Source organism: Stylophora pistillata, chromosome 1 (assembly GCF_964205215.1).
Source record: "Stylophora pistillata chromosome 1, jaStyPist1.2, whole genome shotgun sequence".
Taxonomy (NCBI): domain Eukaryota; kingdom Metazoa; phylum Cnidaria; class Anthozoa; order Scleractinia; family Pocilloporidae; genus Stylophora; species Stylophora pistillata.
The window spans coordinates 3,040,045-3,064,811 of NC_142519.1; the positions used below are offsets into that span (position 1 = coordinate 3,040,045).

The following is a 24,767-nucleotide window of genomic DNA, read 5'->3' on the forward strand; positions in this document are numbered from 1 at the left end:
TCGACCAACACCAAAGGTGGGTGTTTTCCTAGATCTTTCCAAAGCATTCGACACTCTCGACCACCAAACCTTGTTTGTCAAATTGGAGCACTATGGTGTCCGTGACGTGGCTCTGCAATGGTTTAAAAGCTACTTTTCTTTCCGCCAGCAATTTGTCCAATTCAATCAAGCTTGCTCTCCGATGCAAACCATCCAGTGTGGAGTCCCTCAAGGTTCGATTTTAGGCCCACTATTGTTTATTCTACACGTTAATGACCTTCCTAATGCCTCTGAATTATCAGACCCTCTACTTTTCGCTGATGACATTAGCATCTTTTATTCTTACTCAAATCTAAATTGCTTAGAATCCATACTTAATGATGAACTCCAAAACATTGACGTTTGGCTAAAATGTAATAAGCTTTCAGTTAATATAAAGAGAACCAACAACATCATTTTTAAACCCAGATAGAGGAAATTTAACTCCAGCATTTCTCTCTCCTTTGGAGGTAAACCCCTACAACAAGCTAATGTAACTAAATTCTTTGGGGTCTATATTGACAATCATCTCACCTGGAAATACCATATCAGCTATGTATGTAAGCAAATCGCTAAATCAATAGGTATTATATTTAGGTCTCGCTGTTCGCTATCCTCCGCAACCAAACTCACTTTGTATTACACCTTAGTTTATCTTTATATCGCCTATTGTAACTCCGTCTGGTCGTCCACATACGTATCTAACTTAAATAGAATTTATTATTTGCAAAAGCGAGCTGTACGGGCTATCACCAACTCAGACTATCGAGACCACTCTGCCCCTTTAATCTCCAAACAAGGAATTTTAGATATTTCCAAGTCAATACGTTTGAAATCGCCAAATTTATGTTTTATTTCAAAAATAACTTATTGCCCCCATTTCTTCTCGATCTTTTTGTAAGGAATAACCAAATTCACAACTATGGTACAAGAACAGCCAGTAATTATCGAACGCATTTGTGCAGTACACATGTCAAGCAATTTACAATTCTCTACCAAGGTCCTAAAATTTGGAACTCTCTCCTTATTTCAGTCACTCGTTCGTCGAACTTTCTCAGCTTTAAAACGAAATTGCAAGAGTTTTTACTTAAATAATCACTGAATTGATCAAGCCGCACATTCGCAGCACTTTTTCTTTACTTAATTTATTATTGTAAGTGAGGTGGCTCTCCCATAAGCCTGGTGGCTTCTTGGGTCTCCTCGCCTTCCAACTGTTATCGCTTTAATTAAATATTTTTTATTGTTAAAATAAGGCAAATAAAGATGATGATGATGGCGTGTGCTCCTAATTCCGCGAGAATAACAAAAAAGAACCTCACCCGGATGCTCAGAAAAACTATCTTCCTCAAGTATTTCAAGAGGGAGAACGCACTGGGCAAAAGGCTGACCCTACGAACATTTCCAAGGCAATGCGAAGAGCTAAGCACAGCGATGGCTCCAGTATCTCTGAAAAGGATGACTCCCTTACACCTCAGCAGATAGCAGGATTTTTTTCCCGCTTGACAGCGAAAAAAACTTTCAGCACTCGCGATGATGATTATGGAAGACATTAGGCAAACACAGAGAAAGACATCCAAGAGCTGACTGAGGAAGTAATAAAGACTTTCGACCTTCAGTACCCAATCATGTATGACAAATACAACATTTGTGAAATCGCGTGCCAGTCCCAGTTGTCAAAGTTTTCCGTTGGGATCCTACGGAAGATCTGCACTGCGCTTGAACTAGACGTTTCTTCAATAACCAGCAAGCGGAAGCAGCCCTTTATAGATATTTTGCAAGAATTAGTTGAAAATTGTGTTTGTAAAAGTATGGAATAAATAACTAATCCAAACCTTGAACTCCCTGCCTGCGAAAAGACCCGCGCCCTGTCGGCAAATCTAACGGGTTACTAATTTACCTTGCTGATTCACTATAGCTAAACAGAGATGCGTTTTTTTAGACCGTCTATAAAAAGTCATTTACTTCTTAAACTTAATTCACTTGGAAGGACAGATTAACCCCAGCATGGGTTTGTTTACTCTTTTTTTTGCTAGAAAAATATAGATGTTAGCTTTTACGCAGTGGGGGTGAAAACTCTGTTCTGATCAGACAACAGGCCTATAATGTGTCTTTACGCATCATCTAGACTTTACAATATATTGCCATGCAATTCATTGATGGCTTTGAACCCGATCGTATTTACGGGGGAAAAATTACTTCTTACTTGGCTAGCTTCTTCGATAAGAGCACCAAATAACTTACTAGTTGGGTTGATTCTTTCAAAGCCACTGTTTCAAATATACAATACTAGTACAATTAACGCTCAGCGAACATGTATTTTACTTTAAGTCCTTAGGCATACAGCTGGTGTAGTGATTAGAATGAATGGTTTTAGTACCAGACGTGAGCTTTTTGACCGCTGCCAGTAATAGATGAAAGTGAATATGAGAACGCACTACTTGGATCGTAGTCTTGCTAGCGAAACGAGTAACTTAACAAGGCATGGTAGGCTCTGGGAAAGAAGTAGTGTTAATATAACTCTGTTGAACGTTGGCTAGTACAACATTTTCAGTAAAGGTCGTGGTTATCCAGTTTTAACTCTAATACAGCTTCTTTGAAATATACAAGTATTCCAACAATGTATTTTTCTCTAACGGCACATCTGAAGGATGGGCTATGCCATTTGCAAATCTTTCGCTCTTTTTGACCCAATATGAGCTTTATCAATAATTAACAATAATTTTAAAAATAAGTGATACAATTAATTATGATACATTTTTAAAATCACTAACGAGGTTAGATTACTGTTTACTCCTGTTTCCTATATTTAAAACAAGACCTAAGTTCCGGAAGCCACGTGTTTCACAGTACAATGTTCTATTTCAATGTTCTCAACAATAACATTTCTGCCTATGGAAAGGGACAATCGACTACTACTGTACTTCAAGCCATACGAGACGACGTAGTAAAAGCCATGAAACGTTTGGAGGTAACTATGATGATCTTAGCCGACTTCTCCAAAGCCTTCGATACGATTTATTTCAGAAATCTTATCACCAAGATGAGTATACTAGGTTTTCCTAGAGACTTCCTGATATGGACACTCAATTATATTACACATCGTAAACAATTCGATGACACGTGCTCAGAGGTTAAAAACTTGAATTTGGGGGTTCCGCAAGTGTCGCGTTCCCGAAGCCGCAGACACGTGGTGTTGTGCACCGGAGTTCGCCAGTATAACCACAGTGTTGAACTGTAGACAAGCAGCAGCATCAAACTCTTTATTCACTTAAGCTGGCAGTCTTTGTACAGCACAGGCGGTAAAAACTATAGAACGGATACATGAAGGTTCGATATGAGGAAAACCGAAAGACTACGAAACTATAAATGATAAAAATGAGGAATATTACAAGCGTGACTTACATCGGATCTTGACTCCGGGGTAGAGAACTTCTAAACTTCGTTCGGCTCCGAAATGCTTTCGCTACAATGACTCCTCGCAACCGAACTACTTGCTAATAGAAGGCGAATTTAGTTTTTACACTTTGACGTAGGGGAAATAGAAATGAATAGTGCTTTATGCAGCTAACTTCGAGCGGATATTCGCTAGTCACGGAACAGAAATCAAACAAAGCGCGCTAACAAATCAAATAGAAAGTCATTGTAAGTTTCTTAGTGTCTTTGTGCTAAAAACGGAAGAGTTTCATAATTGAAAAAGATTAGAGTTCGTATCCGTAAACGTGACAGCAAGGCTCCATCTTGGGTCCGGTGCTATTCAATATCTATGTTGCGGATCTTCAGGAGAAGGTAAATGTCAAATGCTTCCAGTATGCGGACGACACAACAATGTACGATCATGCTAAAATATCTGACCTAAATAACAGTAGAAACACTATCTCCCAATCAATTAATAAACCTAAGTGCCTTGTCTAAGTAGAGTACCCTCACCTTTAACAACGAAAAAACCAAGGTTATGATCCTATCCACCCCGCAAATGTTCAGAGTACATCACCGTGACGAGTATGATCTAATATCGTAGTCAGTGGTTATAAACTAGAATGTATTAAGTCTTGCAAACTGCTTGGAGTTCACATCAATGAAGATCTTAAGTGGGACGACCACATCAAGCGCACGGTATCTGGATGCTACGCCACTCTATCGATACCAAGAAAATTAAAATACCTTGCCAAATATGAGCTTAGAAAGCAACTGGTAGAAACATTGATTTTGTCAAAACTAGATTATGCAGATCTGGCTTTTTACCCTTTACCACAATTCTTACTTCGCCGTTTGCAACGAGTTCAATTTGCCGTTGCAGGTTTTGTACTCGGTCACTATTTAATGGATAATTATTGAGGCATATGGCATTATGAGAAATATTGCAGCCAGCTGAGGCCTTTTCTAATAATTTCCCTGCTAACAAAAAGGACCGCCTCAGTTTTCCTCAAACAGTTGTTTTGTCATCTTAAAGACTACAATCGTTGATTTAATGCAGAGAGAGAACAATAGAATTTCATGGGGATCAGTAATTATGTTAAGAACTTTCGGGATGTACTTAAAATCGGATAGCTTCCAATCAAAGAGAGAAGAGATTTGAACCTCCTGAAATCATGCTTTAAAGCTTTGCCTAACACTGAGACTTGGCCAGATTATCTTAAAATGATAAAACAGGAATGCTGCAAGGAACTGCGCTCAAGCAATTCAATTAGATTAGTGGTCCCGACCGAAAACAGCACTTTCCAAGACAATGCGTCGAAGCTATTCAACAATTTACCAGAATCTATTAGAAACTGTAAAGATTACAGAACCTTTTTAAGACTTTCAAGGAATTTTTTAGGTAATAGAGTACAGAGCGACTAGCTAGTTTTACTGTAGTTTTTAGTCTGTCAATCTTACTTCTACTTTTAATTGTATATTGCGTAATTTGTGAATAACTTAATTTGATTTATTTTAATTGTAATTTATGTACTTTTAACAGAGAAGAGCCACCTAGTGGACCTGACAATGAAACATTATTATTATTATTATTATTATTATTATTATTTGTGCGAAGTTGTCGATCTCAGTAGATCTCACTTTGAATTAGTTAGCGTCGTTCCGCCCACGAGGAACACGTTTCTGAACCAGCAAAATTCCGCTTACATTTGGTTCGTGGTTCGGTTAAAGACTAGCATTTAAGCAAATATTTCTTATGTGAGGGAGATGCAACAGTTTTAGGACTGCAATCCTCAGAAACATAGAAGGTAAGAGCATATTATGTTAAATAAGCAGTAGATTGGACGTAAAATGCGAAAAAATCGAGTTTGCGCGAATGAGTGTACATTTTCGACTAATTGACGACACCGTCGAATCGGCGCATTTTAGCCAACTTCAAAATTGATTAAATCCCCGAATAATTTCCCCAAAAAATCCTTTGGAGATCCAAAAGAACTACCCTCCGCCTTCCGAAACCTAGATTTCCGGTTAATTATTTTGTTGCTCAAATTGCAATCGACATATGTCTTGATGTGGTTTTTCAAGATTTGGTTCTTTTATCAATCCAGGTTTTTTTTCATTTTGTGACGCGACGCTCCGGGATGCGTCTGAAACTTAAAGCCTCAAAAGCCACATTTTGGCGTAATTCAGTTGTTATCGATATTCTCGAAAATAAATCGATATTCAGCCAAACGAAGTATGCAGTGGTTTGTTTCACTCTTAGACCAACCTAACTTGAGAATATGAGCCCAATAGAATTTTTGGCTCTTGCCACCATATTTTGAAAATGTTCGATTTTTGGGCACATTTGCTCTCAATACTTTGAAAGTTTGCGTTCAGAATAATATAGTTCAACACTTATAAAACCAGCGTTTTGATTTAGTCATTTGATCAGATTTATATAGGTAAAAGTGTAGGCCTATTCTGTGTACCTCTGGTTAATGACAAATGAATCGCTGTTTCAAAACGGGATGGAATACCCTAAAATTTGGCCTTTAGTCTGTGGTTTTCAGTAACCAGTTCTTGTTCTCTTTTTAACAGCCCCTCGATCGCCTCATCTGGTTCTTGGAGGATCTCGTCCCGATGTGGCGAAAGGCAAGACCCGCACTTCGATCTAACGGCCCGGCGAATGGTGCCATTCGAGGCCTGGTTCACCCTCTTGACGGTATATTCCACTCTGCTGTGAACAGCTTATCGACACGAGCGCGGCAACACCAGGACAACGTATCGCCGATTTTATTCAATAAAGCTGAAGAGCATTAAACTCTTTTTTAGTTTCCGCCACTCCCAAAGAACTTTTCCGTTAACTCGAAGACAGAACAGCGGGTTTATACTACCTGTCAACGGCTGAGACACGTTTAAAAAACCAGGGTTGACCGGAGATTCTATGAGCTCTGCAAAGAGCTTATTATAGCAGAATTCTAATTTTTTTTATAAGATTTTATTGTTTCTGCCGATTAATCTGCTGTGATAAACTTCGCCAATGGTTGCGTTTCCAGATTCGCTAAATAAGAACAGATAACTTAATGCTTGCAAAGTCGGTATTGTTTGTACAGTATCTCAATTCCAATGCTTAATTGCAGTGGCGTGTGCACTATTTGTTTTAAAAATTGAATCGGTCAACCTTATTTCTCGACGTAAATGTTCAGGGTGGCCAGATGTTGCTTTAAAAAAATTCGGTTTCGATAATACTCTATTTAAGCCTCCTACAGCAGAGAAAATTTTCCTAGGCAGTACAGAAACATGGAAGTAACTTATCCATATGCTGACTGTGAAGTTTTGCGAATACTTCATCGTATTATTTAACCTGAAGATCAGCATATTTAGTGACGGCATCTAAACTAGCCACAGCATATTCCATGGTATAATTTTTTTTTATTAAAAACTGGATCATTGGATAATGCAATTCAAGACTTTTTATTGGCTTAGCCATTATGGTATATGAGCCAATATACCATAATCTAATATCTGTACATTGTAACATCCGGATTCTTCTAACAAAATAAAGTCGAGAAGATTTGTCTAATATCTTGGGGGCGCTTTTTTTTAATAAAACAATTACTCCACTCGCGCTTGTTGGATATGAGATGATTATAGCCAACTCGGCGCTACGCGCCTCGTTGGCTATCTATCATCTCATATCCAACGCGCGCTTGTGGAATAATTGTTAATTATCTACATAATCCGTATGCTACTGAGGAAATTCTCTATATAGGCACATATGGCTTTGAAATTCTCTTTCCATCCACTTCAGTTTGTTGCTAAAGTTCTAATAATCGTCCATGATTGCCACCCAGCTATTCGTCTTTCGTCTTCAAGGTCTCCTTCTCCCTTCTGGCCTCCATTCTTATGTTGTAACGCAGTGTTCCTCTGTGTTCTTCCTTCTCCCTTCTGGCCTCCATTCTTATGCTGTAACGCAGTGTTCCTCTGTGTTCTTCCTTCTCCCTTCTGGCCTCCATTCTTATGCTGTAACGCAGTGTTCCTCTGTGTTCCTCCTTCTCCCTTCTGGCCTCCATTCTTATGCTGTAACGCAGTGTTCCTCTGTGTTCTTCCTTCTCCCCTCTGGCCTCCATTCTTATGCTGTAACGCAGTGTTCCTCTCTGTCCCTCCTTCTCCCTTCTGGCCTCCATTCTTATGTTGTAACGCAGTGTTCCTCTGTGTTCTTCCTTCTCCCCTCTGGCCTCCATTCTTATGCTGTAACGTAGTGTTCCTCTCTGTTCCTCCTCATTATATGTCCGATCAAATTCCAATGAGCAATAGCTGCGGCAAATAGTATGCGGGTAAAAAAGTAAACTGTAGGCGCAAGTAAGCGATTTATAGCCTTTTCTTTATCGCTACTCCCTATTTTCCCGGAAGACCGTTCAAATTTATCGCTGGCGGACTTACAAAACTACCTGATTGTGTCGTAACATTCTGCGCGATGGCGTTCGACGTATGACTGTGGATTACATTTGGTTTTCTTCTTTACTGGGTACAAGTACGTGTTTATTACAGTGGTCGCAAAACACAGCTTCCAAATTTACTGAGGCGTTTTGTTTCGAGAAATTGTTCCAGGATTACGAAAGGCACCTGCCTTAGACTTTGTCCGCTTCGACCGGTTAAAAAAAAGCACTTTCGGATGGATGTACGAGTTGCTAAAACATTTCTGAATGATACAACTTGTAAATGAACTCGTAACGTTGACGACCAAGCTATGCACGCTTTTGCATTGAAAATGGCGGAAATACTTCCTCTTTTGTCTTTTGGCAGATTGACTTTCATTGTTTCGTCGATTCAGGTTATCAGGTCATCTGTGAACATTACGGTTCATGCATGTGTTTTAGAAAAGACGTACTTAGGCACTCATGCATGAGGGACAATGACTTAAAATATTTTGTCCACCCCAAGGCGGTATGCATTCGTGGTTTGACGAATAAAATACAGCTGGAGCGACGCTCTTTCTGATGTCTCAAGGCAATAGCCACCTCGATGTTTCTAGAATGGCTCCATCCGAAGAAACTCGGAGGAGATTCACCGTGCAAAGGAAAGATTCTGCTGAATCAGTCGTGAGTGTGAACCTTGAGAGAGGTCAATTTTTCAACGTCTTCATATGCATCTTGAAATGGATATCTGCAGTTCTAATTTTCTTGGTTGTATTAATCTGTATCGTGACCAGCAAGATTTGTTTGCTGGTTCTTGGGCATCAGTTTAAAAGTGTACAAGAAACTAGAACGAACACTACAACAGATTATTCAGCAGAGACAAACAAACAGGCGTTAGTGATGATGCTCGTGCTTACCCAAATGATACCTCTCGCGGCATCTTTGCTTTACGCCATTTGGACAAGTCTGAGGAGAAAAAGCCGACCATGGCCAACAAAACAAGGATTTATTATCGTGAGTATACTTATAAATTCTAAACTGGAGCCGTTCCCCATAAATAAAATCCTTCTTTTTAGAGCTACATGCGATAGTAACATAACCGTAGTTGATGCAGTCATTACAGCTTGGCCACGCGAGTTCAATTTTTATCGAAATCAAGAAGACATTTCAAAGTATTTGCGTCCTTCAAAGTCCTTGCAAAAGGTGAAATTTCGCTTACTAGATATTTAAAAGAAAGTTTCTGACACGGCAATTCCAACCACTGTTTCAGAACAAATTCATAACTGAAAAACTATAAAAACAATTTGATTATATATCTTGAATGTAAAAAATTTCGATTGGTCGAAGGAAACCTTCTAATCTCATGATGCGCACTAACTGGCCATTAAACTGCCATTGCCGTTTTATCTTTGCCTGCGATTTCACGACATTTTTAGATTTTTAGATGTAACTATTTGGCATAGGCAAGGCACGTAATGATTGGCTTAAATGTAAATGATCCTTGTCTTCCACTTCCGTTATTTTATAAATTTATGAAAAAAAATTAGCAGAATTCATCTACAAGGATAGAGGCAATAATCTTCAAGATAAGCTTTTCCATCGCTCAGTTTAAATGAGATGTCAGAATAGAGAACACGAACGCTCTTATAATTGAACGACAATTATCTCGGTCATCTTGCATAAACATGATAAGCATCACGTTCTTCCAGAATTCAAAGTGAATTATTCATGCATTACAAGGTAATTTGGTTTAATCAACCGAGCTGATGTCACATTGACGAAAGGCTAGCTCTTGAAAGGTCAGCTTTACAAACTCTTTATGGTAGCCAAGTTACACCAGCAACTTAGGTTGATACAACCAAATTATCTTGTTATACCCCCACCGATGTATTACCGCAGTTTCTTTAGAAACGAACCCCATCATTTTTTGATGCATTAGCTTCACAAAAGTGGTTTAATTTGGTTTCATCCAACATTGAATTCAACGGTATACGTTCTACTCAGTTTCCCAATCTATTCTAGTGCAGCTAACCATTCGACAGTTCTACAATACTACATGTATCCAGGGACCTAATTTAACGGCCCAGTCTACCACAAGTCTCCTAAAGTTCAGTGATAGAGCATTCGAAGTACAAATCGGAAGTTCTTAAGTTCGACTCCTACCGGGAACACTCAGAGTTCTTTTTCTCCGACTACGCCTGTGTCATTCACTGAAAATGTCATCTTTATTAATTCTTATTTGGAGATGACTTGGGGGTTAGGTGTCAGTTGGAACGAAAGTTCTGTTCCTTTTACCTGCCATTCCTGTGGCGAACAAATTAAACTTAATCGTAAACTTAAACTTTTTAGCGCATCCGAAGTAATTCTTGGGGCTAAAAGGGTCGACTTGAAACCAAGCGGAAAATTACATAAGTCTTAACAAAAACGTCAATCAAAGTGTCCTATATGGGGCTCATTTGACATGTTACTATGTTGGGCATTGTTATCTCTTTGAGTTGTTTTCACTGAGTTGTCATAATATACCACGCCAGTCATTGAATACACCTAAGATCCCTTTGTTTCGCAAAAGGTCGAATATAAGAAAGTATGTCATTGGCTTAATAACAGTTAAAATACAAAGTAAATACAACTTTCAGTTAGTACAAATGAATTACTAAGGAGAAGCAGCGTTATCAGACACTTCACAAAATAACGATAGAGATTCGCACGGGCACACTGCTTGATCACCATTATATTAGATACGACGAATATATGAAGTTCATATATTTTGAGCTGCGGTTATAGATACATACGATGCATGATCCTCGCAGTAGAGAGCGCTATTTACGCAATAGCGAAAATCAGACATGAAATAAATCAGGCCTGTACGGGATACGTACATCATACATATCTATAACCGCAGTTCAAAATATACGAACTTCATATATTCATCGTGTCTGATTTATCATCACTACGAATCAACTTAATGGCCTGCTCCCAGTTGGCTTGTTAACTCAATTGGTAGAGCGCTGCACTAGTATCTCAGAGGTCAGTGGTTTGAATCCCGTATAGGCCTGACTTTTTTTCAGGTCTGACTTTCGCTATTGCATAAATAGCGCTCTCAACTGCGAGGATCGTGCATCATACGCACCATTATATTGTTAAGGAGAGCTCAACATGGCGGAAATAAATCGCATTTTAACATGCTACATAAGCTTGTGATAGGAATTGTTTCGGGTTTTGTCGTATTGATTTTTACGACTTTGAAATAACTCAAAAAAACCATTTTGCACAATGACGGTTGCACAAAACGAATAAGTATATTAGGTAAAAACTGATATGTAAATTCCAACGGAAAAAAGTTTTTAAATAAAAGAAGAAAAACTAATTAACAATTCCTGTTCCATTCAATAGGCAAACGTCGAAAAAAAGCATTACAACACGTCGTGCAATGAATGAAACGAAGCCTGTCGCAGCTAAGCATTCGTATTCGTGTTCAGAAGTCACTATTGATCCCCTACCAAGGCAATGTGTGGAATGGCTCATACATGAAAGCCATTTTCCCTTAAAAATGTCGTAATATGGAAGGAACGGGATTTCTAATATCTTACACAGAATCATCAGTGGAAGCTGTATGGATCTAAAGGAATCAATTAGTGCCGATGGGATATCGGACCCTTATTACCCGTCATGCACTTAAAAGCGTGAAATACTCTTTACCGATCAGTTTCCTATTCGTTTAATTTTGAAACTCCATGCAAGCAGAAGCAAACAAGAAAGAGCCTGTGTACAACCGCCCCTTACCCTCCCCCCCCTTCCTTTCTCGATTTTCTTTTTGGGGGTAGAGGGGCGGCCAACAAGAAAATTTCAACCGATCCTCTGTTTTTGGTTTAATTTGTGACTCTGTGACAGACAATGATAAAGTAGAGAAGTATTTTGTTGACAGTTTTATGATTAGCACCCAGTGGCGGATCCAGACCTTGAGGTGAGGGGGGGCTCTTTGTTTGTGTGTGTTCACTTGTTGGCTTTTCTCTCCTCTGCTCTTATCGTTTTACCCAAAATAATGAGGGAGGGGAGAACCAGGACCCCCCAGTTCTCCTTCCTTAGATCCGCCACTGGCACCTCATTGCCTGTATTTAGTTCGTGAGATTATGTGCTTTTGTCGGGATGGGTCATATCTTTTTATATATCATTCCTGAGTCGCTCCATAGCTTTCTTTACGTAAAAAATTCACTTTATTACAGATTTTGGTTTCCGGAGTCTTAGAAGCAATTTCTCTAAATTATATCACCGTGGTAATGTTGACTGTGCTACCAGTAAACCCCGACGTAGTTGTGCTGTTGACGTGCAGTTTAAGTGTGGCACCGGCGATATGGCAAGCGTTCAAATCGCGATCAAAGTGGCAAACTCATGAAGGGAAGTTGGATGTTATCAAGTTTACTGCAGCTGCTGTCTCAGCCATAACTGGCATTGTCATGCTCTCTATAAAGGTATCTATTGGTACAATATCGTGTAGTTTGCACGGGATAAAAACGAGGATATGATAGCTCAATTAATGCAGATTAAAATAGGAAAATTTTTCTTCGTATTATGCCTATCTATGAGTTCTGACCGCTAAGAATGTATTCGCTGAATATCTCAGAAGGAAGTAGGTTTTATACTTCGTACCAGCTCTCTTTATCATTTATTTTTCGATTTTAGGTACCTGACTTATCTGGACAGATTGGCATTCCTACTTCCTTTGTTCTCCTTTCCATTGCTTGGTCACCGAAGCTTAGAAAACTCCAAATACAAAGCAAACAACACGGTCATTCCACCTTAAGATCTGGAGGACGCTCTGTTTCAGGTGTTTCTTTTTGTGACAATGATAGAGAGCGAGGTGCTGATAGGGGTCCTCCTGTTAAGATAAAAACAGCTCGAGGGAAAGCGGCTATTATATCTTCGCTGTGGAAACTTTTTCTTACACCTTTAACTGCAATGATGTTCGCAAAAAGTTATGATATTGTTCAGCTCGACAGCATCCATGACGCTTTTAACGCTATGACAACATCGAATCCAGCATTCACCTACTTCATGCTTCATATTTTTGCAAGCTTCTTTGGTTATCATTTTGGTTGGCTTAGCTGCTCTCTTTGCATACAACGTATTGGATACGCTCTTCCTTTAACGCTGGCAACACCGATTGCCCTCCTCATGACGCAAGTCGATGGGATATGCAATACAGACACGCTACCATTACCTTGTGCATCAGTAGACCGAGGCTACATTCTCGGGGCAGGACTCCTTCTGTGGTTATCACAGTTCATTGCAACCACTTATTACATATGGAAGAGTCATGGACAGATTATGGCAAAGGCATCTGACCTTCTATGGATTCCCTCGTACAATGGTACCTTATTTACATCCATTTTCATATATCATTGCAAACTGTAGCAGTGGAATTGAGAAAGCAATATCGATTTTTAATGCGTAGCTTTTATTTTCCTTTTTCCATTTGCTTACTCAAAACTCTCTCAAATAGTTTTGGATTCCATTCCTTACGCCATATGTAAGGGTCCTAGAGGTCCCTGATGGATTCGTAATATTTCCCTATCCTAGTTTCCAGTGTTTTGGCTCTGAATACGAATACCATGTTAGCCTCGCGTTGTCGAAAATTGAGCAGCTTGAGATGAACCAGCTGTGATTTGCTTTGATCTTTTGCAATTTACACCGGTTTTCTTTGCTTTTTTCCCAAATGAGTAGGTATATATCTATTTTAACAAGTGTTAGCTTGAACTCGCTAAACTCACAGTCTCTCAGATGTGGTAAGTTCATTTGTCACATCATCACTTCAAACGCCTTAGGTGTCCTCTCTTGGAAACTTCTATCCGTTTGAGATACATTAATCCATTGTTTAATCGGAATATGCCTAAAATTTATGGCCGGACCACAAAATTGGGATTCGTTTCTAATTCATTTGGTGGTAAATATGATTATATCGACAAAGGAATGATTCTAGTTTATTCGAATCAGTGAAAGCCGAATACCATTTAGGACTTGAATTTTTTTACCAGGTGTCTGCCTTGAACAGTACTTATTGTTGAACAGACGAAATCAGTCGAGCGACGAAGAGCACGACGAACACAACCAGCTTTCAAACAATATCCACGTGTTCATATGCACGACAATGTACCACGAGGCTGACTTCGAAATGGAGCAACTCCTCCGGTCTATTCACGATGTCGACATGAAGAAAGCCAAATCAGGACAGCATTTTGAATCACACGTGTTTTTTGATGGATGTATTAGGGAAGACGTGCTTAACAGCTATATTTTGCAGCTGGTGTCATTGGTGGAAAAGACATTGGATGTGCGTATTACGGATTGTATCAAAATGAAAACTCCATATGGCATGCAGCTAAGGTGGAAACTTCCGGGTGGAATGGATTTCACTATCCACTTAAAGGATAATGCTAAGGTTTGATCACAGTTTCGCACTTTTCAGATTCGTTTCAAATCCAAAAGTAGAAAATTCCTGAAGTAATTAAATTACTGGAATGAAAATTACTGGAAATTGTTAGGAAATCAAGTTAGGAAATGAAAAAAGTTTTAAGAGGAAAAATTACAGTGTTACCTCTAAAAATAACATTTTCGTAGGCTGGCGATTGCTGCCAAGTTTTTTTCTTTTTTTCTTTGGTTGCCTGATGTTGTTGATTTTTTACCCAGTCGTTCATAAACTTACCTGGCCATCTGACCTTCCAAAAACCATTTTTTCCCTGTCCAGCTAACTTTAATTTATAAAGTCTCAACTTTTAATTTTACCCGTAAACCGTTCAGATGGTTTTCAATCGTGAGGTTTTCATTCCTGAGATTCCCTGAAGTGCGTGAGGCAGCCACCCTCTTAGATATCAACTAGCGTCTAATTGCTGAGTGGGCTGCCGCGAACGCCATACTACAGATAGACTCTCCTTCAATTTTACACAGGTGAAGAACAAGAAAAGATGGAGCCAAGTAATGTATATGTCCTACGTCCTCGACTTTAGACAAGAACTTCTTAAAGGTAACTATTTAACATATGCATTAAAAACTTCCAGTTCAGGATAGGAAAATACGTATTAGTTTGTGACAATATATACCGCATTTTATGTTATAGTGAAAGATGACCAGTGCTTCATCCTAACAACAGACGCTGATGTTAAGTTTACCCATCGGTCTGTTGAAGCGTTAATTGACCAGATCATCGAGGATCCCAAAACGGGTGCAGTGTGTGCTCGTACCCATCCAATGGGAGATGGGCCTGTCGTTTGGTATCAAATATTTGACTATGCCATCGGACACTGGTTTCAAAAGGTATGTATCTGTTAAAGGACCTAGACTGACTTCAGTTCCAATGGTTTTGCCATGAAATTGACTTAAATTTTTTTAAAAGATAGTAATAACAATGAAAAGGTCTCAAATGCATATCAAAAGGCATAATTTAAGAGAGGATATGAAAAAAAATTAAGAATATAAATAAAAGGCTCCTCAGTAACCCATTGATGAACTTCGTCGATGTGCAAGTCAGATCTGGCGATAAAACACCTCCCGAACCAAAATAAAGACACCCAAACCTCGATCAAGTAAGAACCGAGTTGGGTTGACTAAGTTCACAACAGTTATCTTAAGATCATGGAAGGCAAGGTCCACAGACTTATTATGATTAAGAATGGAAATTCATTTGATTAGTATCATATATGCATCATTTTAAATGTTTATGATCTTGGTTTAGGTGGCCAATCATATGCTTGGATCAGTATTGTGTAGTCCCGGATGTTTCAGTCTGTACAGGTGCCAGGCTGTGCGAGATGTCCTTCCTACCTATTCTAGCGGCGTGGACCACGCCTTTGAGTTTCTTACGAAAGATATGGGTGAGTTTCTGTTTACATACACAGCAATGAGAAAAAAATCAAACGTATCAACTTCATATGCTTAATCGATGCAGATAATTCACACCCGCTAAGAATTCACGCGTTCCTTTATCCATTAGGTGAAGACCGCTGGATGTGTACACTCATGATTCAAAAAGGATGGCGTCTGACATACTGCGCTGCAGCAGAAGACAGTACTTACTGCCCAGAGAGCTTTGACGAGTTTTACAAACAACGACGACGATGGACACCATCCACTTTAGCCAATCTTGTTCTGCTTGTCAGCGAGTGGAAGCGGATACTGAGAAACAACGAGCATATTTCTTTTCTATTTATTCTTTACCAAACTTTCCTCGTCTGCTCCACAGTTATTGGGTAGGCTAAAGTAAAATAATTCTACTCTAAGCAATTTTGGATTCTTGATTATGGGAAATGAGACCAATCAAAGTTCTTGCACGGCCCCTAGCCTCAAGAGATGGAATTTTTTGTCCTCAAACCCCTCAACAGTTAGTGTGACGTAACGTAAATTTATATCGAGACAGTAACGGTAAGATTTTTTCCCGGCAGACCATCTACAGTCATTCTGGTCATAGTTGGTGGAATGATGTTCTCAGGACTTGCCGTCGATGAGATTACTACCGTCATTCTCCTGAGCCTTTTGGTTCTTGTCTACATCTTAGCCTGCTTATTTACGTCCCAAAGCGTTCAACTCAAAGCGTCTAAGATACTAACCTTTGTTTTTGCCGTGATCATGTGCATTGTCATCATTGGTGTGACTGTTCAAATTACAAATGAGCTAAAAGAAAGAAGGGCTGAGCCCACAGCAGGACCAACATTAGAGCCAAACACAACGTCGTCACCAACACCAAAACCTTTAGAACACCATCTACCAGCTGGAGTGAGTAGCCTGTACTTGGCTGGGTTGTCTAGCATCTTTTTTGCCTCTGCTCTCTTGCATCCGAAGGAATTCACGTGTTTGTTCCATGGAATTTGGTATATCCTCTGCCTACCTTCAGGTTATCTTTTGTTAACGATATACTCGCTTTGCAATTTAACGGACAGGTCCTGGGGTAAGTGAATAAAAAGAGATCAGTATTATTCTCATAACTTTGTTCCTCAAAGAAAAGAAGAAAAACAATAAACGGACAACAAAGTAAATAATTGACAAATCTCTTTCCCCTCTTAAGTCAATTCGAGATAAATGCCTCACTCTGAGACTCGTGTTAAATTGATCATTACTAAGAAATAATATGGAAAAGACTCCACTTCTCCACGAATGTCTATTTTTTTTAAGCACTCGTTATCATCGGGCTGAGTAAGAAAAAGAAAATATTAAAACCTGCCTATCTCAAGTTGTTAGTGAATTACTTTTTTCGAAATTGAGACAGAAGGAGGTTAGTGCGTTTAATTGGTTCTAACCTTTATTATCATTACGAACAACAAAAGTAACCTACTCTGTATGTTTAGGAACACGAGAAGGAAAATCCACATCTTCAGGTGGAGACGACTGGTACAAGCCATTTTGGAATTGTTTAAAGAGAGTTTGTAAATGCTACCAAAGCCAAGAAGAGTCAGAGAAACCCCAACCAAAACATTATGGTAACAAGAGAGCAAGTATCATAGAAGGAAGAACCAATATCACAGTTGAACTTTCAAATTCCTCCAGCAAGGTACTCTCTGTATTCAGATTTATTTTGTGAATATGTTGCCTGTCTTTTATGTTTCTATTTATTATATGGCTGCTCTCACAAGGACTGGGAACTACCGAATTCACGAATTTGATTGGCTGAAATCAATATTGAAAGCGGTCTATATTTTCCTATCTAGACCGTTCTAGAAAAGAAAGGTACAAAGAGTATAGAAAATTGGCATATAAGACACAGCCATATACTGTACTGGTGACCTCGGTCAAGATTCTCGCATAGAGACCTCCGGCTCGGTTAATGAGAACTAAATATTACCTACACCATTTTTGCTATGCAGTATGCATGTACCCTTTACGGTCTGGCAAAAGATCAATCAGTTTTTTAGTTATTTGCATCTTTTTTTTTAATCACGAGTCTCCCCTGAAACAACAACTAACCTGACACATACAGAGACAGACTTCTTTGAGACAAAGTAGTGGTTGCTACTCAGGAAACCCAAGAGATTTATTTTTATATGTGTCTTTGCTAGGGCGCATAATGTAACCACACTAATCGATATTATCAACAGAATAACCCAATGATTTATTCAGACACAAAAATGGAAACAGATTATGAAATGAGCTCCAAACATTAGCCGCAGCACCTTTGTTTTACTAACTATGACCACAATAACATTGAAGCAGTAAATTTCTGCATTTACCTGCCTCAATTTTTATGTTAACCTCAGAACGAGGTGAATAAAACACGACTCAGCATTCTATTCGCTATTCTTTAATGCACACGTGAAGAAGGAGAGGTAAATTCCAAATGCTGAGGGAATTTAAGAGACACGAAAAATCGACGGAAGGAAGGTTTAGTTTATATAACGAATAAAACAATACACTACTAAAAAAAGGGGCATGAAACATGATATATACAGTGCGGCGTACATTTCTATGAAATGCGAAAACGATGGTATAGGAATGATAGGCGTAAAATAAAAAGAAAAAGCGTCAATTAAGAGGTGCAGAAATATAAAGCCTATCTGTAATGAAGACAAACTAAATATTCGGCAGAACACAAAGTTACAAAATTAACTTTTGATTCAATGCCTAACCGCAAGTAGAGTGAAATTAATAAAGGCTGAAAGTTTCTAAAGAAACCTTGGTGCTGCGTCAGTGGGAGTAAGAAGGTAATTAGGTAATATCAACTAGGTTGAAATTGTATATTGTCCAACGTTACGAATAAAGAAGCTGACGTTTCATCGCGCACGATGCAAAACTTGTCCTTTCATTCGCAACGCCGAGAAAAAATCGGGACTCAAGCGATCCATTACGATCACCGATCACTTCACGTGCAACTCCGCCAATGTAATCTATTGCATAACTTGCACTTATTGCAAAAAGTTATACATCGGCGAAACAGGAAGACGATTAGGTGGCCGATTTCGAGAACACCTTCGCGACGTAGAAAGAAACGATAAGGACGCATCAAAACCAGTCGCTAGACACTTTAATTTACCTAATCATTCTAAACAACATATGGCAATCAGCGGTCTTTCCTTACATTTAGGCAACACAGAAAGCCGCAAAACTCTTGAACAAAAGTTTATCTTTCAAATCGGCACTCTCAATCCCACAGGTATCAACGAACGCTTTTCATTCCACTTATTTATTCGTGTTTTTCTCGTCGCCATGTTCCCACCAATGGCTTAGCTCCGCTTTCTGAATATACTCCCACATACAACCCACAATTCCTCCATTCGCTCTGACGAATTCGAAGGGCTAACGCTCGAAACGTCAGCTTTTTTATTCGTTACGGTGGCCAATTTACAATTTCAACTTAGTTGATATAACCAAATTACTCAAGTAAAGTGATTTTGCTGATTTATTCAGTTGGAGAAAATTTTGCGAAAGAAACTTCTAAGGCTAGGGCGTTTCTTTACGGGAAATACGGTATGACAAAAATAGTAAAAAAGGGGGTTCGTCTGTTTTAAATAATTTAAGCTAGATTTCTTTTCGTTTCACTAGATATATTAAGTATTTTTATTGATTTCAGTTAAGAGGGCAATCAGATCCAAATGCGAACACAGGGGCAGCTCTTGAGACAGAGGAATGCGTGTCTAAGAAAGACAAAACAAACGTTTCTCGGCTTTCAGTCCCTGCAAAAAGCAAGAAGACATCGACAGACAGCTCGCAGTTTGAGAGCCACGAACATAAATCAGGTTTTGAAGATGAATGTGCTCAAAGCGTAAGAGAGATCTCTAAAGATGTTCTATATTCTGCCGCCGAGATCCCAAGAAAAAAACTAGTTAGAACATCAAAAAGTTCGACGTCAAAAGGTGATGCAATGAATCCTGATGGAAATTCTGCGTTCAACCAAAAGCAACCCGGCCAATATTCCGAGCCAACTACTAGTTTAACTAAAGATATCAAAGATGAAGTTTTAGCATCAACTTCTAATTCGCAGACAGGAATTGAAGAAAATATCAGAAACGAAAATGAAATCTCTGTCCAAGAAGCCTGGGGTGATGATCGTGATGGAAGGAGGGCATCTATAAATGAGGAAGAGGATTTTAAAAGAAAGTCTCAGGGGCACAATGAGTTCAATCGTTTCTCTGAGGATTTTCCAACTTGCTTGACTAAAACACCGCCGTCTCGAGCTAATCTCACGGGCATATCAGTCTCAAGAAATCCATCCAAACGTGTCCCCCCTGCTATCCCAAGGGAAATACTTCCAAAACCCACCGCAAATTCACAGATCAATCAAACATGCATACCTCAGAATAGCCAAAACGACTCCCCTTTTATGTTTTCCACACAAATTGAGTCGACGCAATCAGTTACTGCAGACAGCTCAGAATATCAGTTGGAGATAAATTCACAATCTCATGCATTTCAAGCACAACTTCCAGCTCCAACAAAAGGTATGTAGATATTGTAAGAGTAAAAAGTGCTAGGGCAGTTCCATTTTTGCAAGGTAATGCAGTGTTTTTGTTTTTGTTTTTGTTTTTGTTTTTGTTTTTACCTTTAATAATGTTGCACCGCCAAACGGCTCGATGCGACGATTTATATGGAGAATTTGAATTTGCGAGATGTCTGACGGGCTCAAGGACTCACTGTGTAAGCTAAAGCTCTTAGTTAGTAGAGCAAACTAACGAAATTAATGGGAAAGAATACGACTACCATTTTCTCGCCATTTGTGTGTTAGTGCGGTATATGATTTCTACCATGTTTCTTCTCCTTTCTTTCTCTCTCAGACGAAAGTAGTCGCCCTGGGTCAGCGCTTGAGAACGTTTCTGACTCTGATCCAAATTCTCCAGTAGAGGATTGGATACCTGACGATTTGAAGGTAAAAGTCATTTCTTTATTAATTTTCCTTGTATAGTTCTTTTATCATAGTGAATTGTCATTCCAGATCTTTTTTGTTTTCCTCCACATAGCTGGAGTCATGTATATCATCATCAAATTCCTGATCGTTCAGCTGAAGTTGTTCCGAGTAAAACTCAGTCCATCCTTATCAAAACAGGAAACATTTGCGTCTTAGTCTCTCAAACTTTGTGTTTTTATGAATCACTTAGTGTTATTTAATAAGATGAGACAAAAACATGGACAACCTGTTGAGATAACAAAGGTAATGCGGAATAAGAAAAGGTGCGATTACTTCATTCAATAACCCAAGAGTCGCCATATCAGCTACCTTAATCTGATGATACCTCACAACTGCTGCCCAACTTCAAAATTACTAGTGTACTGTGCTGTGTAGACATTGTTGTATTTTCCTCCATATGATTACAGGATTATGCAACGAACTTTCGCGAAAATGGATATGAGAAAGCAAAGTTTATTGCTGGAATGAACGACAAGGTAAGTTGCAAGATCTCAAAAAAACAAACAAACAAACAAACAAACAAATAAAAGAAAAAAACAACAAACAAATAATGATATGCTCTTTCTGTTTTCCTTGGTTCCTTCAGATTAATATGCTGACAGTTAAGGTCGTGATTATAGAATCAAACAGATTTCTCGTCATTTGGTGTTGGTACTGAGTTTCTATCTCGTTTGGGCCAATAAAGCAGAAAATGACAGTATTTCCGAGATCAGCAGTTGGTAGTTTTAATCATTTGTTAAAATCAGTGGCTACAACTCACGATTACTGTGCTCGCTGTTTATTACATAAAGTGCTCCATATTTTCCTATGTATTGCATGCAACGGTATTTCTTTCGTTTCTGTGGCGCATTTTTCGTTTTATTCGAATATAATTATCCCAAGGACCACAGGTTTTCCTGCCAGACGTTTCTACAGCCCTTTTGCTTCATGTGCAACAATGATTAAGTTGTGTTATTTATTAATCTTTCTAGGACCTTGAAAGCATTGGTATACAAAATATAGGACATCGACAGAAACTGTTGAGAAAAATCAAGAAAATTCCACGTATTGACATCGAAGAAAACATACCAGTAAGTTTCTCATCTTTTTAAAGGTAAGTAATGCCTTTAAACCCTCCTTTATTGATAAATCGTGCTTTTGCTCTGCAAAACTTGTTCAGGCCATGGCCTAACCACCAAGCCCGCATTTCTGTCCCCCAATCTTTGATTGATTTGATTTTTCAAACTCACGTTTCTTAACAGGAAAACGTAGAGAGTTGGTTGCAAGAACACGGTCTCGAAGAATACTGGCCCTCGTTCAAGGACAACTGTTATGCAGAACCGAGCGACTTGGTGGATTTAAAGAACATGAGCAAAGACAGGCTTAAGGAAGTATTGCTCATCCAAAAACCGGGCCATTTAAACCGACTGAAATCTCTTATTAACAAATTGCAGTATCCTAATCGAGGTACGTAAACCACCGAAGGATGAATTATGATCTAGAAGAGGTCGTTGAACTTTTATACGGTACACAAGGCTATTTTTTTCTGTACGGTATCATATTCCCGGAATAAAGACACACTCTAGCCCACGAGTTCTGATGTTCTCTTGAATACAATGATCTTTTCACTTCTCATCATTTCCGCTGACTGGACATGGAACTCTCTGCCATTTTAGTCTTGGTCTCTTCTGAATAGTTCACATTTCAGTGAGATTGCTTTACAAACCATAGATTATTCCACCCGTCATGAATAGTTATACATAAAAATTTAAACCTTCCATTCAAGAAGCTAGTAACCTAACGTGTAAATGGGCTAAAATTCAAGATTGGATACTTTTATTCTCGTTTGGTATTGTTTAGCATCCTGGCTTCTTGCCTGTGTCATGACAAAAAAAAAAAGGTGCTCCTAAACCGCAATTCTGGACTCAAATAATTATTCACAATATCAGGTGAAAAAATTCTAAAATCGTCAAACGGGTAGTAATGAGATTCTATAAGGTTTCGCTAAGATACTTCTTATTCAAATCGTCTCTGAGTGTTGCCACTGACTGATAATTATTGCAAAGGGTTTAAGATGATTAATTTATCTATGACATCCATTTTGAAATCACTGGTGATCCTTGCAATCTGATTAGCTCTCATCAGTGCGATTTACACCCGAATTGCATCATCTTTTGTTCTAAATCGTATCCTTTTTCCAGCCAATGAAGAAGCCTTGTTAAAACAAGACAACTACTTCATTGTTTTATCGTGCATATTCCTGAACTGCACTTGTAAAGACAAGAGCGCATAAAACTATTGTCTGTAGGTATGACGTCACTTCTACATTTATAACATCTATTGTCTGTAGGTATGACGTAAGAGAATGTCTAATAATCAGATTTCAAGGCTTGTTTAAAATAACAAATCAAATTGCAGGAAAATGAAAGACAATCTTTTTACAAACCAGCTCAGTACTGGATCAATAAAGTGTTTGTACTAACTAGAAAACGCTGTATTTGAGCAATTGAATTTCATTGATAGCGGAATGGATATAGTTAACTGGTAATTAGGCTTTGTGCAATGAAAGTTTGTTCTGAAATTATACTTGTGCTTTCAAATCGAACGAGCGCGCAGTGCGAAGTTGATTTGAAATCATGCGAAAGTGTGATTTCAGAACAAACTTCTCTCCACTCGATTCAGTTACCACTATTAATGCTTTCTTACTCATTTCAGGCCAAAAGAAAATTAGGCGCACAAGGAACGAGCTGGGTCGTCTTCCATTAAAGTTGCTTGATTTGGATAATTCAGACGAAGGCGATGAATACAACTTCTGGAATGATTTACGCCAAGAATGCCTAATTCCTGAGATGAGTGCTTTTGATCAGACGGCTGAGCTTAAAGAAAAACTCGTGGAACTAAGAAATACAACTTTGCTCGTTTTTGGCGTCAGTAATGCCTTGTGGATGATAATAATACTGACGCTGGTCCGGCACAAAGATCTCAAAATCTTAGGTGTGGATGTCATCGGACTTGGTTTTTTAACCATTTATGGAGGGATATTCGCTTTACAATTTTTAGCTCTTTTGTGCCATCGCTTTAAAACACTTATTCATATTTTAGCGCGCGCACCTTGGAAGATTAATATTAATCGTATTACCCCAGCTGAATCTTCACGAAGTCAGGAAACATCATGAGTATCATTGAAACAAACTGAATTGTGAGGCAGATGCAATATTATCAACTTCAGTTAGAGGTTAAGGGCTGTTTCGTCTCAGCCAGTTTACCCTGATGGTCTGCTAATAATTCTAATTGAATAAAGCAGCTCTTTCCCTGAAATTTCCCGAAAGGAAGAGAACGCAAAAGGACATTATCTCTTTTGGCTTTCATTAATCATTTTCAGTAAGAGTTAAAATAGAATCTTTTGAAATTTACTACATTACTCACTTCTTCATTGAATGACATCCCACAAAATAGTTACCGAGGACCTCCCCACACACGCTAGTTTAGCTACTCACATGGAGCCTCCCTTGGTTTTTTTTTTTCTTTTCTTTTTTTTTTTTTTGCTACTTATAAGAATTCTAAAATGATCGCAACTAGAAAAGACGCTTCTCTTGACCATCGTATTATGATGAACCACGATATGAAGGGTCAGAATCAAATCAGGTTCGACTGTGAACTAGTTTCGTCAGGCGATAAATGATTACCGTTAAAAGGATTTTAAAAGGTAATGCTATCAATAAAAACGTCGCCTTTGAGACGTATGGAATATTTTGTGCACACACTGTACAAACATTCAAAAACCTTGAGGAAACTTAACTTGACAATACAATCTTTTCAATGAACAAGAGAATTGACGCAATCATCCCGATCAAAGGTTCACGTACAAAATTTTGATTACACCTTTTACGATAAAAGTGGAGAAATTTCGGAGATTTGATTGGATGAAAGTATCACTATTTCAGAGTAATAACAGCAAAATGGATGATACAACGAGATCATCATAACAACATTCAAGACAACAACTCTTTCTGCTTTTGTTTTCAAAAAAATTGCTTAGTGACGTTCCTGTTGCCGTTGCTGTCGTGGTTTTCTTA

At 38.7% G+C, this 24,767-nt stretch overlaps 1 protein-coding gene across 1 annotated transcript; it reads left to right on the forward strand.

Annotated features, from left to right (window-relative positions):
- The first annotated feature begins 8,381 nt into the window (after positions 1-8,381).
- LOC111347236 (uncharacterized) lies at positions 8,382-24,430 on the forward strand. Its single transcript, XM_088731265.1, has 16 exons — positions 8,382-8,846; positions 12,056-12,301; positions 12,513-13,200; positions 13,865-14,268; positions 14,775-14,850; positions 14,944-15,140; positions 15,559-15,697; positions 15,817-16,072; positions 16,265-16,767; positions 17,165-17,367; positions 19,381-20,248; positions 20,582-20,673; positions 21,120-21,188; positions 21,684-21,782; positions 21,954-22,158; positions 23,407-24,430. Exons 1-16 carry the CDS (start codon positions 8,415-8,417, stop codon positions 23,865-23,867), a joined length of 4,938 nt encoding a protein of 1,645 aa, XP_088587391.1. The 5' UTR covers positions 8,382-8,414; the 3' UTR covers positions 23,868-24,430.
- Positions 24,431-24,767: the final 337 nt, after the last annotated feature.

Coding starts and splice junctions, on each gene's coding strand:
- LOC111347236 (XM_088731265.1), top strand. CDS start 8,415: ATGTCTCAAGGCAATAGCCACCTCGATGTTTCTAGAATGGCTCCATCC. Junction 13,201..13,864: donor ATGGATTCCCTCGTACAATG/GTACCTTATTTA, acceptor TTTTTTTACCAG/GTGTCTGCCTTGAACAGTAC. Junction 16,073..16,264: donor GTCTGCTCCACAGTTATTGG/GTAGGCTAAAGT, acceptor TTTTCCCGGCAG/ACCATCTACAGTCATTCTGG.